Source organism: Crocodylus siamensis, chromosome 7, assembly GCF_052110815.1.
Source record: "Crocodylus siamensis isolate JL-2025a chromosome 7, ASM5211081v1, whole genome shotgun sequence".
Lineage (NCBI taxonomy): Eukaryota > Metazoa > Chordata > Crocodylia > Crocodylidae > Crocodylus > Crocodylus siamensis.
In genome coordinates, this window is record NC_143401.1 from 93,395,037 (window position 1) to 93,416,426 (window position 21,390).

General features: G+C 46.4%; 1 protein-coding gene across 3 annotated transcripts in view; it reads left to right on the forward strand.

Moving 5' to 3' along the window:
• Positions 1-21,390, forward strand: part of SORCS1 (sortilin related VPS10 domain containing receptor 1) — a 427,318-nt gene that overhangs the window by 371,824 nt on the left and 34,104 nt on the right. For all 3 annotated transcript variants that reach the window (XM_090056794.1, XM_090056795.1, XM_090056793.1), the window contains exons 18-20: positions 1,767-1,938; positions 12,916-13,102; positions 19,636-19,769. In XM_090056794.1, the coding sequence (XP_089912920.1) occupies positions 1,767-1,938; positions 12,916-13,102; positions 19,636-19,769 (493 nt within the window). The remainder of the gene's footprint in view (positions 1-1,766; positions 1,939-12,915; positions 13,103-19,635; positions 19,770-21,390) is intronic.

Below are 21,390 nucleotides of genomic sequence, written 5' to 3' on the forward strand. Positions count from 1 at the left end.
CTCCGACGCGTCAAAGCAGACTCGATTAATCGTGCTTCAGCAGCCTCCTACATCTCGTGTATCAGTGTCCCTGCGACACCATTGAACAAGCTTTAGTTCAAATGCTCCCACCGCCCTTTTGAAGTGCAGGGATGCTGAAGCACAAGAGGCTCTTAGAGCCTCTCTAATTAAAGCGCCTCCCATCCTCCACCCCTGGAGCATGTGTAAAAGTGCCTGGAGGTACTAGATTTAATGCACATTAACTAAGGCATGTCAATGCATGTGTAGATGCACCCAGAGAGGGTTCCTCTAGTGTACATACCGTACGTCTGCTCACATTATTAATTGCCCTCCACGAGCAGCCATTTCCTTAGTGCCAGTGCCTGTTACCTGTTGGCCGGATACCGTAGTAGCACCAATTTCAGGCAGACATTTTGGGAGAGCCAGCTGCATGCCCGATCTTTTCTACAGAGTAAACATGCTGCAGTTATCCGGAGTAAATTACCCCAGAGTAAAGGGGCTGTGTGTCCACATCGTAAAATCATAAGTGCCTTTCAAGGGCTTGCTAGTTGCTCAAAACAAGCCAGTTTTCTGGCATATTTTCTTCAGCTCTGATATACACACTGTTGTCACATCCATGGCTCCAGCGCACACTCTGATTTCTAACTGCAACATCTTCTCTTTGAAATGTGGTAACAACATCAAAAACACACTTAAAAGAGAAAAACTAAATAGAGGGGACTTGGGGTTAACAACATACGCAGCATCTTACAGAGGAAAGGAAAAATTTCTTGAGAGATTTACTATGTGCTGTGTATTGGATAAACACAACTCTGCTGCACTCTACTGACTAGCCTTTGTTAAGGTCAAAAGCCTGTTTTCATATTCTCTTTCCTTTGTGATAAAAATGTAATAACTGACATATTTATGTTGCATTTTTCATCGAAGAGAATCACCATTTTTCAGATGCATGGGGAAAAAAAGAAGTCCTGCTTTCCAGCTTTGCACAAGTCCTAAAAATACCTAATGGTCCTCAACTGCCATGTTGTACTGTATGTTCTCAGCATCTGGTACAAGATGCAGCAAGCTTTAGGCTTCTCTGCTTTGTATTCAAATCAGTACCCTGGTGGCCCCAAACTATACAGCTGTGTTTTTAAGTCAGCTGCACTCCTGAGCTGGGCCAAATACTCCAGCTTTAGCTTAGGATCTGGACAGCAAATTTTATGAAGTAGTAGAACAGAGAAGTGGGACTCTAGGTTTCTTAATTGTAATTCTGGCTTTGTCCCTCATCTATTCTGCAGTGTCTGTATACTGTCATTTACACTGGAGCTTACCTATAGGAAAAATGGATATGCAGATATGTAGTGTAGCTCGCTGAAATGATCCAGGACATAATAAATGCTTCTGAAAAGCACTGAGATCTTTGGGTGACAAGTATAAAAAATGTGAAGCAAGGCTCTCCAATCATTTTCCAGAGTAGAAGCAGATAGGCTGGGGTTCAGGATGAGAGCTGATGTCACGCCCACCTATACCACGCAACACGTTAAGGGAGCAATGAAGGAGAATGCTGTAGTCAAGTGAAAAGGCAACTTATTCTGCATGTCTACAACAGGCCAGCAGCCTGTCAGACTGGGCCAATTACCTGCTGAGTATTTAAAAGCTGGTTTACTCCTAAGTTTCAGACACAAAGCAAATGTGGGAATGCCTCCCTGTGCTTGGTTTGACTTAGGGACTTGCCACGGGGCACGGCTGTGTCTCTTCACGTACATAGAGCTTTATCATTGCAGGTACAGGAAAGTTGTGTCTAACAACTGCACCGATGGCGTGAGAGAACAGTATACAGCTAAGCCACAGCAGTGTCCTGGGAAGGCCCCGCGGGGACTTCGTATTGTCACATCAGATGGCAAGCTGACAGCAGAGCAAGGGCACAACGTTACCTTCTTGGTGCAACTGGAGGAGGTAGGGTCTATTTTTATGTGGCCTCCTGGGTCTGACCCATGCCAGCAGCAGGTATTTACTAGGTACATCTATACATTCATTAATGTGCCTTAGATCTGTGCATGTAGTTTAGTACTTGCTTAATAAAGTACTAACTAAATGCACAGTAACTAGAATTACTGTGCAGTAGCTCCGGTGCATGGTTATTTTGTGACGCTTACAGTGCATTAGCCTAATAACAGTGTGCCATAAGCTATTAGCACGGTTTTTAACCACCATTTACTTTGTGTATCACCATGCTAATGTGTGTATCAAAGGCAGTCTGACTATGGTAGCATGGGCACCATACAGAGAAGGAGGGTGAATTAGACTGCATCAAACTCCATGTCGCTATTACTAGACTGCTCCTAGTACATGAACAAGCTCAGATATGTTGTAATGTGGACACACTCTCAGTAACATAAGACAATTCATAGATGTTAGGGTCAGAAGGGACCTCAGTAGGTCATTGAGTCCAACCCCCTTCCCTGGGCAGGAAAGAGCGCTGGGGTCAGATGACCCCGGCGAGGTGCTTGTCCAGTCTCCTTCTGAAGACCCCCGAGGTTGGTGGGTCATCCCCCACTTACAGGCTGGGGGATGACCTTCTCAGCAGCACAGTAGCAGAAAGGGATCTCAGAGTCATAGTTGACTCCAGGATGAACATGACTTGTCAATGTGACAAAGTGATCAACAAGGCTAACTGCATTTTATCATGCATTAGCAGATGCATGCTGAACAGGTCCAGGGAGGGGATGTGGGACTCAAACTTTAGCTTAGTATTTCATCCCCATCCTGGAGGAGGTTTAGAAAATGGCACAGGCACTGGCCAGCGGGCTTTGGTAGCCTTTCAGCAGCAGCATGGCAGGGTAGGAAGTGCCCGGCTTCCAGAACAAGCTTAGTTTCTGAAACAAAAAATTCCTCCTTCCCTCCCCCACTCCTTGCCACTGAAAAATGAAGCAAAAAGGTATTTTTGTAAATCCTTAGCTGAAAATTAAGAAGCAGAGCCAGTAAGCATGATCTGTCTTGAATACTACTCATCAGCATTTACCCAGAGCTGCTCTAAGGCTGTAACATGACATCTGTTTCAGGGTTAGCATGTGGACCACACTTCATCGTGGTGCTGTCTAGCATGGTCCAGAGCAATCTGGGCATGCCCAAAAGGTCTATTCCCTCTTCATCCTAAAGAGACTTTTCATTAAAAAGAATACTCCTCATACCAAAATAAATGCATTGCTACAAAAGTTGTCTGCATACCTTAAATTCAGTTCCTTCCAATGCAGGTAAAAGGTAGGTATCATAAATAAGACCTTTCCCTACTTCATTTTGGTCTGATCTGCAGAGGCACATGGAGTAACACAAACAGGACTTAGGGCTAATACAGGCTGTATTCTGCCCAGTCTGTGCTGAAGAGGAGAGAATGAAGAACATCAAAATGGGTCAAATGATGTGTGCATGCATGTGTGATTATGCTCAAAGGCATGTGACTGAGGACCCCCCTGTCCCACTCTACATGTTGCACAGGTCATGCAGTTAATTGTGCAGTTCATTTAGACTGGCTGCATGTGCTAATGAACTATCGTGCCTTCAAAAGCCCGACCAGCTAGTGCCAGAAAATGTTTAATAACTTTAGAGCTGGTATGTATCCAGCTTTAATTTGCACATGTAGTAGGGTCTGCCCCTATGGCTGGGAGCCCCATCACCTGACCGCGCTCCCAGCCACAGCGGTGCACCATGCGCAAGAATAGGAGCAAGAAAGACATTTCATAGATTTCATAGAAATCTTAAAGCTGCTGAGCAAAGGAGAGAGACTTCTGAGATCTGTACAGCTGTTGATTTTCTAGGTCTAGTCACCCTATGTCTGGAGCCACCTGAGACTGGGGAGAAGAGAGGCCTTTGTATGCCAACTCATGAAGCTGCCTGAAAAAGGGGATTAACTTTAATATACAGGATGACTAAGAAAAAGAGGGAATGGCAAGCACCAGCAGTGAAGAACATGAGTCACCCTATAAACACACAATGGGCATCAGAGCCCTGGAGGTCTTGGGTCCCATTAGCTTCACAGTGGCGCTCAAACGCAGCCTTCTGGAATACATCTGCCTGATACTATAGCCGTGTCAGTGGAGGATGTACAAAGAGGAGCAAGGGAAAGCAGTTCAAAAACAGGCTGTGATGATATGCCAAGGATGGAGGAATCTTACTGAACACCAATTTGTGACTGACAATAACAGAGCAAACGAACGGGAGAACCTCACGAGGGCCTGTCCATTCTTCTCAAGACCTGGGAGGAAGCCTCTGTGGTCCAAATCATAACTCAGCATTGTTACTCCATTGATTTTAATGGAGCTTATCTAATTTACACTTGCCGAGCATATAAACCTATTTTTTTTCTATGTGCCCTTATGCCGTTTCTCTGGAGACAAATTACAAGTGGTAGCGTCATAACAAACATGATTGATCTTAACCAAAAAACATTTTCTAATGTAGCATAAGTATTCCAGGATGCGTCTGCCCACCAGTTTTCCTGTCACCTTTTTTTTTTCTGGCTACTTTTAAATGTTTCTTAGGAGCAGCTTATGAATAAGTTATTCCAAAAATGTTAATAAAACTCAGCTTGAAACAAACATCCTTAAAAGTCTAATTATGGGAACGATTTCACCCAGTTGAATTCATCTGCCTTTGCATGTAGTCAGTGACGTGGAAGAAAGCAGCAAGAGGCCATCAATAAATGTTTATCAGAATGGCTTAACATTTACATTGCTTTAGTACCAGGTGGGGGTTTCATTGTGCGTGGGACTGACTGAGAAATGACAGCATCACACAGCCCGGGGAGAGTTTTCTCCAGCTCGATGCTCACCAGACCCCTGTCTTTTCATCCCATCACGCTGGACCCGTGTGCTCTTTGCGTGAGCAGGCTGCAGAATGGCCTCTTCCTGCCCCTGTTGGCACACTTCCTGGCACACACTTTCTGTTTGTCACCTTCTCAGAAATGGGATCCATATATCCCAATCTGGACTGGGCTGCCAAGGGAGGTGGTGCTCTCCCCTACCTTGGGGGTCTTCAAGAGGAGACTGGACATGCACCTGGATGGGGTCATCTGACCCCAGCGCTCTTTTCAGCCCAGAGCAGGGGGTTGGACTCGATGATCTACCAATGTCCCTTCTGACCCTAACATCTATGAATCTGTGAATCCTAGTTTCCCTGGGCAAGTGCTAATACCAGGGTAAGCAGTACCTTAAATACGCCCATCCCCACAGCTCCAGTCTTCTGGGTGCTCTGATTTTCCAGTTTGGCACCTCAGGGAGACATGATAGCTAGCAGATAGACATTCAGAAAAATGCTACTCCTGACTTTAGCCAGCCCAAGAGACATGTAGCCACAAGAAGATGTAGCCAGCACAATAAGGCAGGGGTAGGGATTCCTCCACCACAGTTTCCTCCCTATTCTACAGTGCTCTTTTGGCTGCCGTAAGTGCCTTTAAGGCATCTAGATATGTGTCCCTGCACCTCTGGATCATGGACTCTTCCTCTTGTAGAGCAGCTGTTCTTCCTCCTTGCCTGGCCACCCACTTAACACAATTCTTCAATTATGAAGCAGGCCTCGTGTTCTCCTCCAGCTTTCTTCTTCTGCACAAGTCCATTTGAATTTTTCCTTCTCTCTGACCTTCTCACGGACCTCCTGTCACACTTCAAGCTTCTTTCATCCCTTGGAGATCTCAGACCAGCAGAGACTCCCCATGCCTGAAGAAGGTTGATTGCACCTGAAGCTTGCCAAGAACTTTTTTTTCCAGCTGCTCAGTTGGTTTAATAAAAGATATCACATCTACCCAGTGGACCTCGCCTGCCCTTCTGTCTGAGTCTCTTAATTTGTGGGTTTTTTAAGACCCAATTTGATGTCTCCAGTTTCCTGTTGGGAGATTAATGCTGCCCAAACTCCATTCCCCCTTAGGACCAAATTGGTTTAATCTAGGACATGATCATTCCCTTGTCTCAAGGTGCTCCTCGGTGTACGCGACCCATCAAGGTTCAATGACTTAGGATTGTCTCCCAGACAAAGTAAACTGCATAGGGCTGACTCCAGATAGACTCAGGCATTCAGTGAGAGAGCCATTTCATACCCTTGCAACAGATTTTACTTGTGGCTGTGAATGAATAATTTTTTTCTTACAGCTACAAGAAAATTTCCCAGCTGAAGTTTTTTTTTGTCCCAACCCCCCGATGAGTTTAGCAAGTGCCCTGCACAAGGTACAAGCACTTCATTAAACAGCCTGTGTTTCAGTGGGGTTTTCTCCCTCCACCCCACACCGTGCTCGCTCATGTATGCAGCCCGTCTGTCACAAAACCAATCAGTTTGCATAAGGAACATCAGACTCTTTTAGCATTTTCAGAATTGCTTCTGAAGTGGTGCTAAAATCAGTGGCCTTCGGAACAACACTTTCTAACAGAATAGCTTTAAAACTTGTCTCACCCGATTGCTCATACATCTTTGCTGAGCAAATGGATGGTAAATACATTAAGGGCTGAGAGGTTCTGGGCTTTGGTTGTTTCATTACAGATAATTCATACAGAAATTGCTTCAGCTAATTTATTTTTTATCTCGATAAAATGACAGCGAAAAAGCTTTGATATTCAGGGCCTGATTCTCCTCTCGCCAGCATCACTCCACTGGGAGAAAGCCTTGGTTTGCCTCTATTTTATGCTGCTAAGAATAAAGATGAAGTGACATTAGGGTAACATTGGGGTTTTTTTGTTGTTGTTTGCAAATGGGCAAGGAAAATTGATCTTGTGTAAGGCAATGGAACAGAAATGACAAGTTCTGAATTTGCTCCCAACTTCACTGCAGACTTCCCAGGTGAACTTTAGCAAGTCTTCCAACCTGTGTGTGTCCGAGTTCCCTCGCTTGCAAATGGAGATTAAAGTGGTTTCTTTCTTTAGCCTTTATGACCTACCTATGACATGATAAACTCCTCAGCCCATGTGTGTTGCGCTCCTGCAGCTATATTTGTGTGGTTTTACACCCAGGTTCTGGCAAGCAAAGTCTGTGCTATGTCAATGCAGCTGTACTGCTTCGGGTTTGGAGGCTGGCGTGTGCAGGGCCCACTCGGGTAGCTCTGCTTAACGCTGCCTTGTGCCATGTGGACATACCCATAGTTTACTTTGCAGATCCTAGGCTGAATTTGCACTTAGTGGTTAGAGCAGTCCTATTTAACTTGGTATAAGGGCACACATGAAATCTGATAACCACATTTTAGGTGCAAGACAAATATATTCTCTCTTAAAGACGTTTGGAAGGCTCCTCAATTGGCATAACCATGCAAAGTAATTAAGAATATGCTTCAGTACATGGCTGAATCAGGATGGAGTTCAAGCAGAAGTTTGTGTTAAGCTGATGCATAATTGCCTCATTGAGGTGGAACAATATTAGGAAATATTCCATAGTCTGGCTTTAGGATCAGATGGAAATTTTTCAAGGTCAACAGGACAAGTACCATGGTGGAGCATGAAGGGGGATGGGGAATGGGCCAATCTGAATAAAGCATACGCAAGGCAGATTCATTCAGACACACAATCCAACCTAAGCAGTTTCCTGCCTGTTGCAGAGGATAATTAAATCCATTTTAAACATCTGTATGGAAAAAAAAGAGGTGCAAGTCAATGTATAATTGAAGACTTTAAAATTAAATCTGAAGCATGACACTAAAATTAAGACCTTTAAGCTGCGTCTCATTGTTTTAATATTTTAATTTCCATACAAAGACTAGCACTTAATAGGGAATATTCATGATTAAATCCATCTGGATGATATTTAAGTTGGAAGGCGGCATCCCCATTAAATTGATTGGAACGAGCCACAATCTCTTGTAGACCAAAATACCACTGGCAACATAAAGGTAATCACAAGATAACAATATTTTACAAGCGGAGTTGGTTTTTCTTAGCAAACCGTGATATAAGAAGATCCCGAGAACTGGTTCGAATCATGTAAGCTGCAAGAAATAGGAACATTTGGCCTGGAAAAGGAGCTGATTCCCATGTGCAGCTTTCTCTTAAGCAATAGTGTGGGTATGAAAACAGATCATAAAACAACAGACGCGCTTTGAAACCTGAAAACAATTCTGTGTCTCACGGTGCAGCATTGGGATTTGGACAATCTGTGTTTGTCTCAGCTGTGCCACAGGTGTCAATGCACTGTGGTCAAGAGGGCACCTGCTCCAACTTAACCACATGCTTAAATTGTTTGCTGGATTGAGGCTTATTTGGAGATTGGCCTGCAACTTTTCCAGGATGCATCACGTTATGTGTTGATACATGCATTAAAACCAATTTGTAATGTCCACCAAGAGCACTAGGTGGATTGCTGGTATTCTAGCCGTTATAACCAGCCCCATAACCTGGTTTGATTACTATACAGAGGTGGGACTTAGATCCATAACCTGAAGTTGCCTGGCAAATTTTCCCTGGTGTCCTAAGAGAATTGGTATTAAAACTTCTAGTTTTGATGGTCAAAGCTGCTGTGTATCCAAGACACTTGGATTTGGCCTAGCGCAGGGAGTGGCCAAGCACTGGAACGGGCTGCCTAGAGAAGCTGTGAAATCTCCACCCTTGGAAGTTTTCAAGAGCAGGTTAGACAGACGCTTGGATGGGATGGACAAGTTAAGGATGATCCTGCATTGAGCAGGGGCTGGACTAGATGACCTTGTGAGGTCCCATCCAGCTGGACTTTCCTGTGATCTTATTCGTAGCTGCAGAGAAAGTACAGGGAGTTTGCTGTCTGCTCCAACCAGACTCCGTTGATTCAGAAAACCATCCATTACACTTGTCAACCTGATGAGTGCAAGCTAGGAAAAGCTACAGGAAAGGTTTTATCAAAAAGGCTTTTTTTTGTTTTTTTTCATATATTTTTCATACTGCAAAAAAATCACTCTCTGTAATACAGCACCTTCAAGCTGCTGAGCCAGGGCACAGCACGGCAGGCTGGCCACGGATCTGTTTCCCAGAGACATGGGAAAGGGCTTTAATTTGTCGGTCGGCTTTCTCCTACTGTTCCATCTGCGATGGACCTGGTACAGATAAAGCCATGTGACAAGTCACAGGTTGCTGCTTTATTCCCATACCCCCCCTTCCTCGTTCCTCAACTACAAATTTTAAATGTCAGCTTTTCAAAATGTGGCCTTTTCCAAAATGTGTTACAGCCTGAATCTCGCTTAATGGAAAACTCATTTCCAGTTCAAAGGCTTTAAAAGCAAAATGGGAAAGGGCAACCAGGAATGAAAGAGACTGGAGAAGTGGCAGCTGGGGTTCCCCAATTAGATTTTAAGGAGATGTCTCTGTCAGCGTCTTTTCTCCATGGGGAACTCTGAGAGGAGATGCTGAAATCTAAATATTGCCTGGCCCTGAAGTTGTTCTATAATCCAGGAGCAAATTCAGACTCAGTGGGCACGTCCACATGAGACGCTACTGTGCAGTGGTTACTGTGCAGTTATTTAGTACTTGTATAATCCAGTACTAAATAAATGTGCAGTAACGGGAATTACAGTGGGTTTGGTGGCCACCACAGAAATAAGTCGAGGGAGAAAGTCTAACATTAGGAAGTGAGCTCTCTTCTTATATTTCACATTAATCCTACAGAGGATTGGCTCTTTGAAAAGGTTTCCTATACAGTCCTGTCATTCCTCCATCCACTGTCTCAAATTCCTGGTGCCGCTGCGTCTAACAAAGCCTCATGTAAGATTGTAAGGCTTGACACTTTTTGGATGCATCTACACATGCGCTTTACTGTGGAGTGGACTAATTAGGTCTTCAGAAGAAGCATAGAAAATAAGGGTTGGAAGGGAGCTCAGGAGGTCACAGCTAGTCCAACTTCCTGCTCAAAGCTTGACCAGCCCCAACTACATCATCCCAGCCAAGGCTGTGCCTAGCTGGGTTTTGAAAGTCTCCAAGGATGGAGGTTTCACAACCTCTTTGTGTAACCTATTCCAGTGTTTTACTACCCTCCTAGTGAGAAAAGTCTTCCTAATATCTAACCTAAACTTGCCTTGCTGCAACTCGAGCCCATTGCTCCTTGTCTTGTCATCTGTCCCCACTGAGAACAGTCCAGCTCCAGTAAAGTCTAGTTTGGTAAAGAGTCACCATCTACACGCGTGCCCATATTAAGGCTTAGCTAATTAATTAACTCTGCTGTGGGATAGTACCATCCAGGACAAGTACCATCCTACAGTGTAGTAGTTTCTATCCTACAGTGTAGTAGTTTATAACACCGAAGTGCTCTTGTAGATGGTGACCGGGGCTGGAGGGTGCTACAGTGCGGGGGCTGCCTGCTGGCTAGATCTGGGGCTGACCTCCCAACCCCCCTTCCAGCCTGGGACTACTCCGCCCTGGCACAAATTAATGAGAGCCTGGACGCACATGCAGTCGCTGCACACGGAAGAAGCTGAGCCTGGTGTGAACCGTGCTGGAGTTTCTTGTGTCAGGGCAATTGCACAAGTAGATGCACCCGAGTCAGACCATAGATCCATGTTGCCCAGTATCCCGTATCCCGTATCAGACAGAAGTGCAGCTCCATGCTGTAGCTGAGAATGCTTTGCAGGAAGCTTTCTGAGTTTCAAGATCCCCTGGACCAAACAGAAATTCAATGTGGGCTCCAGGGTGGAGGGGAATCTAGCTGCTGGCTGTGAGCTTGCAGCAGGTTTCCTCTAGCAAGGCCCCTCCTTCCAGCCAGCTTCCTGGGAGCCTGCACTGTTTTCAGAAAGGCAGTGGGGAAAGGGAGCTCAATCTAGGTCCCCAGCAGGCATTGGAGAGAGGGATAGATGAATTGGAGCCCCCTCAGCTTGGGGTGGGGTGGCATGCTCCAATACACCCAGCCCATCCTCCAGCAGGGGATGAAAAAACCACGGACTGAACTCCCTCCACTCCCTTTCCCCACTCCCACTCTGAAAACAGCGGCTGGCTGAGAGGCAGCACAGACACAAGTTACAGAGACACACTGTTTTGAAATGTCTTCCCCTGCCCCTGCATGCAGTGGCACCGGATTGGCCATTTTTGAAGCAGCCTGCAGCCATGCACTTGTGTTTGGTCACAGCTATTGACCACTATCTGTGGCCAGATCAGGGGACAATTGTCACTTCTGTCTGCACCCACAGGGCAGAGAGTAGATGTTGAAAGAGTGAACTGGGTCTCGCCAGTGTTTTTCTCCCCCACTGTTTCTCTCCCACTTGCAGCCTCCAGCATTTAAGGTCTAGGACATTTTAATTCATAGACCATATCCTTAACTCCCATGTATTTATAAACTCATTTTAGAGTCAGCCAAATGGGGCTGCTACTTGTCTTAACATGTAAGGGACACTTGGGCTTTTCTATGTCCTAACATTGCCTGTGTCATCGAAGTGGTACATCACCGCAGGTACAATGATTTTATCCTCACAATTCCCTCAAGAAGCAGGAAGTATTTTTATCCACATTATAGAAATGGGGAAATGAGGCCCAGAGAGAAGTGGCAAGCCCAAGAACGTAGCCCTTTCTCTCCTATCTCAAGCCTGGTACTTGCAGTACAGGCAAACAGATTTTTATTAACCGCATCGGTCCTGGCCCCTGAAAAAAGAAACATGTCCGTTGAGAACAAGTATGAAAGTTTCAAGCTCAAAATGTCATTTTATGCCCCACTCCCAGAAAACCTTTATAACTGCTGGAAAACAGGAGCGTGTGCTGGTATCTTGGAGGAAGGCAGCCAAAAAAAAATTGCACCTTAGAAAAAATAAGGGAACAGAATCAAAGTATCATCCCGGCTCTGTGAACTTCCCCCAGCTGTTCATTTAACAGCATCCTTCCAGACAAAGGAGGCATGAAGTGGCAGCTGCTCTGTACACCAGACTGCATAACAGATCTATAACAGCAGCAGGGAAGTGTGCTTGTATCACCCCGTCGTCCAAACCTGCCCACCACGGGGCACTTTCATTTGTGGCTTTAAGTCACAAGTATGCCTCCAGCCAAGGTGAGGTACAACCTCCCACCTGGGTTGTTGCTCTATGGCAGCTACCGCTATTTCTGCGTGTGTCATTCGTTGGAAGGGGTTTTGTCACATACGGCAACACGAGAGAATTCACTTGATGTTTCCAGAGCTCGAGAAACAGGCCCTCTCTGCAAGCCCGCTGAGCGTGTGCATAAATCACGTTCCCTCCCCATGTTCTTTTCAAAGAGCGCTGCCTTATTAAAAAACCACTTGTTGGTAAAGTGATACGTAAAGAAACAAAGCCGCCAACTCCCTTGGGTTTTAGGTGGTCAGCATTGTTCATTTTCACTGCCTTTGCTTTTCCAAAGAGCTCTAGGCTGTGTATCTTGGATGCTGTGTTTGGAGGTGCAAAAAAGCAAGCTGATTTGCTAGCACAGAGTAGCAAAACCTATAACGGGCTTTCTCCAGGTAATAGACTCCCTGCACTTGCATAGTACAGGCATGTCCTTGATGGTGGATTTTACTGGTGTGTATTGCCTTTTGCTTCTAAGGATCACACAAAAAAAAATGCTGGATGGACAGGTTGGGAGACTTAATATCCTTGGCTTTGCTGTGCCAGGTGTAACCTCTGTCCACTCTACAGGGTCAGCTTGGGGCCAGAGGAAGGGAGTTAAAGGTCCAACGTTATTCAAGTCATAGCACCATGGATCTCAATTGTGTCAGCTGTGTGGGTGGGTTGTATGAGGCAGGAAACAGTGGCCAGCCACTTCCAAACAGACAAGCTGACCAGCTCTCACCTGAGGGCATTTACAGGAAACCTCCTTATCACTCCTGAGGAGTAAAAGAGATTGCAATCTCTTGCAAAGCCAGTGAGCTGTCCTGTCCCCTCCGTGATACTGCACCTGGTAGCTGTCTTAATTCAATCTTTCTTCCCTTAAAACTCACAGCGACTTTGCTGGGAACAGGATCTGGTCTCTCACTCATCCTGTGCATCTCTCCCCTTCTGCATCATTGCAGGGAGACCTCCAGAGATCGATCATCCAGGTGGATTTCGGAGACGGCATTGCTGTGTCGTACGCCAACCTCAGTTCGACGGAGGATGGGATCAAGCACGTCTACCAGAACGTGGGCATATTCCGAGTAGCTGTGCAAGTGGACAACAGCCTGGGATCTGACAACGCTGTCCTGTACTTACATGTAACTTGTATGTTATTACTGTTGTTGGCTTATGACATACCCGATAAGAACCATTCCCCCCCTTAGAGATGATGCATTGACTTCTCTGCCTAGGAGACCTCCTGAGGCAACGAATGAATGAACCTTTGTTCTCCCCCAGTTTGAGACCCATAATATAACACCTCTATAATGGCTCAACTACATCCTGTTAAGTATGGATTGGAAGCCCACATGCCTTGAATTTCAGGGACCTACTTTGAAATGCCTTAAAGAAGCCGGATTTTCAGGAGGGAAGTGCTCAGCACCTTCTGAAAATCAGCTTCCTTTCAGATGTCTGAATTGAGGCTCCCCAAAGGGAGTTGCGCAGAGTTGCTCGTCCCCTTTAAAAATCTCAGCTCATAGGTACAGAGGGAGCACTTGCCTTTTGCTGAAATGCAGCCATTCCTGGGTGGAAGAAAAATGCGTTTCAGCTTCTCTCTCACTCTGGGACCATGATTCCTGACATTAGAGAATATATAAAAAAAAGGAAAATGATATCCTTCCAACTGATTGCCTGCCTTTTTCCTAAACCTCCTGATATGTCAACTAGCTTTGGTTTAAAGACCAAAGATACCCGATTCTCGTTCCGAACTCACACCTTTTCCTTCTTATTCTATTAAAAATTAGCCCAAGCTACGAAGTCCTGATTTACCTATGCAATCTCCTCCATTTCTGCACAGTTCATATGCAGGCTTCTCATTTGTGGACCTTTTTTTTTCTTTTTCTTTTTTTAAACATGAATGTTATTTCCAAGAGATGATGTGATTGCTGAAACCATGGCAATGGAAAGCATTGTTTCTAATTAACACCTAACGCATTCCTGCACAGTATATTTCCTTCAAAGATTGCCATAGCATTCAGCAAGTTTTATATACCATTTGCAACATTGGATTACATTGCCCACCCTAAAGACAGCTGTCCCTTGGGTGGAGGATGTGGTTCACTGTGCAGCGCACGGAGGCACAGAAGAGAAGTACAGTCCTAGAGACCAGTGGTGGCCAGCGTTTTTGGCTGGCATGCTACAAGTTCAGCTCCATCCTTTCCCCAAGGGCTGCGCTGATCCTCACCCCCTACAAGGCATATCTGATCATTTGTGGCTTGGGGAGAGAGCAGGGCTCCAGCCTTTGGCTACAGGACCTGAAAAAGAGCAAGGCACTGCTGGAGGAGAGGTGTCAGCGCCAAGAGCCAAGCTAACACAACCGCTACTGTTTTATATGGAGAGCATGGCTACAAAACCCTGAATTGGATGGTGACCACAGGGCCAGCGAAGGGTTATCCTGGTTCTTGATGCTGATACCCGATAACTCCCCTTGCAGGTGCAGCTTGTATGTCCTGCCCCCACTCTGCTTTGCCTAAGCACCCCTGCCTCCAGTTCGGTGCCCCCTTTTAGTAAGCATCTGGGGTCCATGTGCCACATACAGCAGCTGCCCATACCACAGGTTGGCCAGCCGCGTTGTAGCCATTCGAAACTGCAGGGAGGGATTTCGGTGGAACATATACCTCCTCTCTTCGTGATAGGTTTGGGGTGAGATTGTCAAGTACAATATAAGGAGTTAGGAGAATGAGTCCCATTTGGAAACCACCCCCCACTTAATATCCACAAGCAAACAGCAAGAACATGCAGTCTACAGTTGCCAACTGGCCTGGCAAAAAGAAAGAGGTTCCCTCTCTTGTGGGAGCGACCAAGTTATTCCTTGAACTGGTGAAATCTCAGTGTCCACATGTCCACCTGCCCACACCCCCACACCCTGCACTTTTGCAGCAGCGGCGAGAGCAGAGCCTCAGAGGTGCCCCCTGGTATGGGTGCGGGGGGTACGGGAGATGTCACCTCCATTTTGTGTTGCTGAAAAATTGGTGTGGTTTTAGCCACTTGCCAGTAACAAAAAAAAGGGGGTGATGTCTGCCTATAGCAGAAAATCTCCATGTGCTGCCACCACGCCGAGCGCAGCACTGGCCAGTTGTGCCTTTGAGGATGGGCATGGTGCCAGCGGCTGAATAAGTGAAGCTTGCCCTTCAGGTCATGGGGCCAGGCTTTGCTTGCAAAGGCAGGCTGCAGGTCCTGCGTTCGAGTTCTGCGTACAGCACTGTGTGCTGCATAGCACTACAATGCATAGCCCAATTGCAGACAAAGAGCTCTATCAGGTTTGCTGAGGGCAAGCCCAGTACCTTGCTTATTCTGAGCCTCTTGTCCACGCTCCTGGATATAGAAAGGGCAGCTGAACTGGAGCCAGGGACACTTCATCAGTCTTTGTAAAGGTCACTGGAAACAAATGGAGAACTGTTTTGGTCGTAATGTTTCAGGGGACCTTCTGACAGCCGTGTGCAAGCAGGTTTTGTAATCAGTGCTGTATGACAAGAGAGAGAGTCCATAGGGACAGTTGTCAGTGTGATGTGTTTGTTTGCAAACTAACGAGGCCACGTGATACAACGATGGCTGATTTCTTATGCACGCCACATGTGGAAGGGACAGTGCAGTTGTTTTGCTCAGCCCTTTGTGCTTAATAGCTCGGTGGCCAGCAAGCTTGGATCAGATTTCTTTAGTTACTGGAGGTTAGGAAGCATTACTAAAACCAGGGCCACTGTAGCATTATTTTGTTAAAGATAAAAAGTCAAATTTTGTCTAAGTGTCCTAGGCTCCTAAGTCACTGTGGGCTACATCCACAAGGGGACATAGGTATTATGATGTTGACCTTCGTAGGAGATGTACGACCCCACTGTTCATAGGCCTGAGTTGAGATGCCTGGGCTCCGTGTACCTGGCCTGGGGAAAGATTGACCCATTGCAATGCAGCCATGCTGAGACTGCAGCCAGTAAGAAATGCTGATTTCATACACCCGTATGTCTGAAATCCCACCACTCTCCTGGTCTGTGAGCATGATGCTTTAGGAGCCAAAAAGCATGGGTACAAACAAGGGACAGCAGGGTTAGCAAGCATCTGGATGTACAGTCCAGCAGGTTTTCCAGAGCAACTGTCCATGTGCATGCTTTTACTCCAGTACAGTGGGGAAGTAGCTTGCTCAGCTTTCTGGAAAGGGTAAGCTGCCCTTCATTGACCTCCGGGCAAGAGCTTGTCCGTGGGTCAGGGGAGAATAGTATGACATCGGTTCAAATTATGCCAGCTCCTAACAGGGCCCAGAGAGGATTATCGGGCAGGGCTATTTTAGCCATGCCCTTTCCTAGAGGCAATGCCCATCTCCCTCTGCCAGGCAGAGAAAGCATAGTTTAAGACCGCTTGCACCACTTAACAAGCCCAAACTGGACCAGAAAGGAGGAATGAAGGATCAAGAGGGTATGATGATAAGATTTAAACCACTTAGAGACATTTGTGTACAATGGGCTCTGAGGGAGAGCCACTTCTCTAGCTTTCGCCAGCTAAGAGTCATCACAGTAGGTTGGTTTAAATTGTCCAGGCTCCTAAACTGTCTCTCTAATTCTTTAAAATAATGTAGCCTGCTACAGCTTTTCGGTTAAGGTTCTCTGCATAGATTATGCTCTTCATAATAATCCCATGCATACGAAGGTTATCGCAGAGCAAAGACCATTTCTGTGGGCCAGATGAAGAGCTGTCGTAACGAAATGGCTCATCCAAAGTTTCAAAGGAAAAATCTGTTATAAGCATTTTTCTCCCATTTCGGTTGCCAATACGGAGTATTACAGCACCACCTTCTGGGCAAGGCACGCACTTCAAACCCCACGTGCTTTTTGTTTGGTTGTATTTAGGAATGCAGATGTCGAATTGAATAAGAGTGAGTCTTCCTTGTCCTGTCCTATCAGGGACTAGCAGCAGTCAGAAAAGATATTACCTGTTCGGTGCGGTGCGGTGTTGTGATACAACCATGCACAAGATAAGCTAGCAGCAATGAGGACTAAGTGTCAGGGCTTACATAGCATGCAGTCCTCTCCAACTTTTCTGATAGCTTTGAGTTGCAAGTCAGCCTCCTTTGTATATTGTAAGTGCCCTTGTCCCATATTCTGCAGGCATCCAATGGCAGCAGAGAACACACAATCCAGAGGGATGGTTATTTTGAGGTGTCTAACCCTAACTGAGGGCCAATGCAAGGAGTCATTCCCATACATCTGGGGGGACATAGGAATCCTGTTAAAAATAAAGTGAGATGCAGGGTAAAATCCTGAATTGCTTCCAAAATGCAAGAAATGCAGGGAAACCCAAAGTTTCAAAGTAAAATTCTCCTAAAAAGGAGCGTTCAGTGACACACAAGAACAGTGTTCACTGTGACTCTAGCCTGCAGTCAGCCTCATCTTGTCCCGTAAGACGGAGCATTGTTGTGGGGTGGTAAAGAAGGGCCATGTTTCCAAGCAGAGGTGGCTGCGTTTCAAAGCAGAGATGTGCAGAGGTCACGGATCTTTATTCTGTACACCTAACAGGGGTCAGCTCTGAACTGGCAGACCTCCTCTATGCACATGTAAAGGGCCAGGCATGGTACCAGGCCTTTCTGTAACGTGGCTTGAGATCCTGTTGGTTCAAAACCCAGTAGCGTAACTAGGACGGGGCAACCAAGCTTCATTACGTCTCTTTGAAAAACACTCCATGAGTGGCATTATGTCTATGTGGAGTTACCCAGGGAGGATAAGGCTCAGCTACGGGATCCCCTGACGAAACGCCTAGATCACACTGGATACAGTCAGCAGTGTTAGTCTATAAGGTGCAGATCTATCCTGCCTTCTACTTGACTTTAGACTAACTAGAATAGATTTTTATGTACCACAAGGTTTTGTGACTTGAAGCTCTCTTCATCAATGAAATGAAATCAGTACAGTAGGACCCAAGTGTCCATGTACGGTGCTGGGAGCCTCCACTCGCAGAATGGGGACAGAGTTGGTTTTAGAAGACAGAGTCCCCAGAGCACCATGCATTTCTCATTTTCCCTCTGTCTCTTGATCTCACCATCTCAGCCACTCGAGAGAGGGAGAATGACTTGGCCAACCTGCAGGTCCTACAAAACTAGAAGGTCTCCTTATGTGGGCACTGCCTTGGGCTGCTGCCATTTTGGCATTGCCCTTTGGTGGTGACAGGGGCAGGGATAAGGACATTGCTTTTTTTTTGCTATTGCTAGGGTTCTTGGGTGTTGTGTTGGCTGGCAGGAAGGAGAGGCGTTAGCTGTGCAGGAGGGGATATGATACAGCCACAAACCCTCTGTAGGAGAGGAGGGGGAGCCTTGGAGGGTGGGCTGGGAGCGGCATCTTCTCTGGGATGGAGGCACAGTGGTGGGAATGGTTGGGCAGGGAGCCAGGAGACGAGGGTTTCTTTGATCTGGATTTGAGTGATGGCTTGGAGGTGTGGCTGGGATGGGGGGCTTTGCTTGAATGGGCAGGGAGGTGGTGGCTGGGAAAAGTAGGGGATCTAGAGTTCTTAGGTTTTGGGGAGTTGTTTGGGGTCATTTGATCTCTGTAAGCGTCGCTGAGTCTTTTGGGTAGGGCGGGATATAATCTAATACACAAATAAAGGCGTCATGTTTGATTTGAGGGACCTGAGTTAAAGCAATGCACAGGACAAGCTGCAAGTGTCCTACTTCTGCAAGATGAGGAAGAGGGCACCAGGGTGCAATGTCACTTGTTGGTTAATTTGCAGATTGACCATGATCAAGGAATAACGATCACAGTATAGAAGTGAGAGAATAAAACACAGGGAGAAGGGATTTTAGTGGTAAAGCAAGGGACTGAGTAGGTCCCCGATGATCAGCTGGTAGAAAGCAGTGTAGCTCAGATGAAGTTCTTGAATATAGTGATTTGCACTGCGTAAGGGTTTGGCCATACAATCATAGAAGATTAAGGTTTGAAATGACCTCAGGGGCTCATCTAGTCCAACCCCCACATCTAGTTTAACCCCCAACCAAACCCAACACTAGGGGGTGCAAGGCCTGGGGCAAATCAGTCTGTCCAGGGCCCCCTTAACACTGCACGGGGTTGTGGTACCCCTGCCCAGGGGTGGGTGGGGGGTCTCCGTGCTTCTTCTGCAGTGTAGGGCTGAGTCGCCAGCTCCAGGCAGGCCCTGCGGGAGGGGCTGTGGCCTCTCCACCTGGCTCCCCGGGGCCCCCAAAGCACAGGGTGGTCACCCCAATTTCCCACACCCTAGGGACAGCCCTGCCCCCAACTAACTCCTCTAACAGTGGTAGGAAGGGATCCTATGGGTATGCAATATTATATTTCCATTACAGCATGCAAATCATCATGTCTTCAAGCATCACCCACTGAGGATGACTCTGTCCCGTCTGGTGGCTAGTTCACATATATTGACATTTATGAATATACTACTGGTTCTGGATAAGGAGCTTGAGTTTTTCAGTTGCTCAGGCAGGAGCAGCTCCTGTTTCCAGATACCCAGGCTCCAAATTTCCCTCCTCTGCAAAGCGTTCTTGCATCACGCTGTTACTTTGTGGGGTGCCACGTAATGTTGATCTGGAGCGTCCCATCCAAAAAAGCTGAAGGGTCCAATAGCAGGCTGGCTTGTTGATGCCTGAGAGCAGGTACTCACCTCCTGTGCCGCTGTTTCTCTCTCGGCAGGCCCTCTGGAGCACGTCCATTTGTCTCTCCCGTTTGTTACAACAAAGAACAAAGAGGTTAATGCCACGGCGGTGCTGTGGCCCAGCCAGGTTGGCACGCTCACTTACGTCTGGTGGTTCGGGAACAACACTGAGGTTGGTATTCCCTTGTGGAGCTAGAGCAAAGCATCTTTGGAGATATGCCATGCCTATGTGGTTCGGGAATATTTCTGAACATCAAACTGATTAGCTAACAGATTGCAGATTGGATGCTTATCTTGCTGGGATCCGATGACCCCAGCTGACTTCCTGCCCTTTGGGCGGGGGGGCTGGACTCGATGATCTTCCGAGGTCCCTTCCAGCCCTGATGTCTGTTATTTCATAGACTTCATAGATTTCATAAAGGGATCAGTCCTTGGCACTTTGATCTACCCATATTGGGATGTAGGAATTGCTCAATGGGATCATTTCCTATAGTCCATTTGGGCCTGCGCCCAGCCTTTGAGATTGTGTAAACCTTAATGGTTCGGAAGCTATTGTAAGAAATTATGTTAGGAAGATGTGTGATAAGTCCACTCTCCTCTCCCCTCCTCCCCCAGTTTATGCAAATCAATTTGGTGGTGGTGATAGCTTATTTAACCATACCTACTTGGGGCTATTTGCATTTTATGCAAGTCACCAACACCCCCATTTGACAGCATGGAGAAGATCTAACCCTAAAGCAGACTGAAAACATTTCTAACATATTGTTTCCCCCCTTTCAAATCTAAAGTACAGCCTTGTCCAGTTTTTACCAACCCAGCCATCTGAACTGAAGCTTGCTCATCTCAAGCTTTCTGTGTGTAGCCCTAGGGCATAAACCTTGTTCCTCAGTCTGTACCTACTGCATGATTAACAACAGGGAAACACTATCACTCACTCTAACACCTACCCTTAAATATGCTTAAATTATGCTGAGTTCTCATTTTCTCTGTTAAACTGTGCATGCAAGAATGCCTCATTACCATACACTGCAGGATGTGAAATGATACCCAGTACAATCTAGGTATATCATTTCACATCCTGCAGTGTTCCTACATATCCTGCCTATGTTTCCTATGTAGCATAAAAGAGTACACACAACTTTCTGCGATCTCTTGGACATCTTTATGGGCCCTGTGTAATTGTGATTTTATTTATCGGTCTTGCAGAAGCACCCAAAAGCCCCAGTTAGACTCAGAGAGGGAGATTTTCATAGATTTGAATGGCAGGAAGGATGGTGCTGATAATCTCATTTGATCTCCTGTGTAACCAGGTTAGAGCCAGCCAGCAGCTTTTTCATGACACTGTGGCCGTGTCTACACGTCGCCCTATGGTGATGTAGCGATGCGCACGTCACTGTATGAGACACTGCAGCAATGTAGTGATCACATGGGTCTACACATGCTCACCGGCTATGTCACTATAGCGCACGCTTCCTGCTTATAGCACACCACTACAACAACGTAGCAGGGAAAATCTTCCCATGCACCACCCATATGGTGCAGTATGGGCGGTTACTGTTAGGACTTTCTTCTGGAAGTACTTAAACACGGTGCAGTAACAACGTTGCCACACGGCGATGTGTAGACACACCCTGTGGTTTGTAGTTAACCTAGTGCATGGTTTTAGATAGACCTCCAGTCTTGATGCAGTGACTTTAAGTGATGGAGCATCCACTACACTCCCAAGGAAGTTTTATCAGTAGTTAATCAACCTTACCCTTAAAACTTTTGCGGTTTGTTTGCACCAGAATACA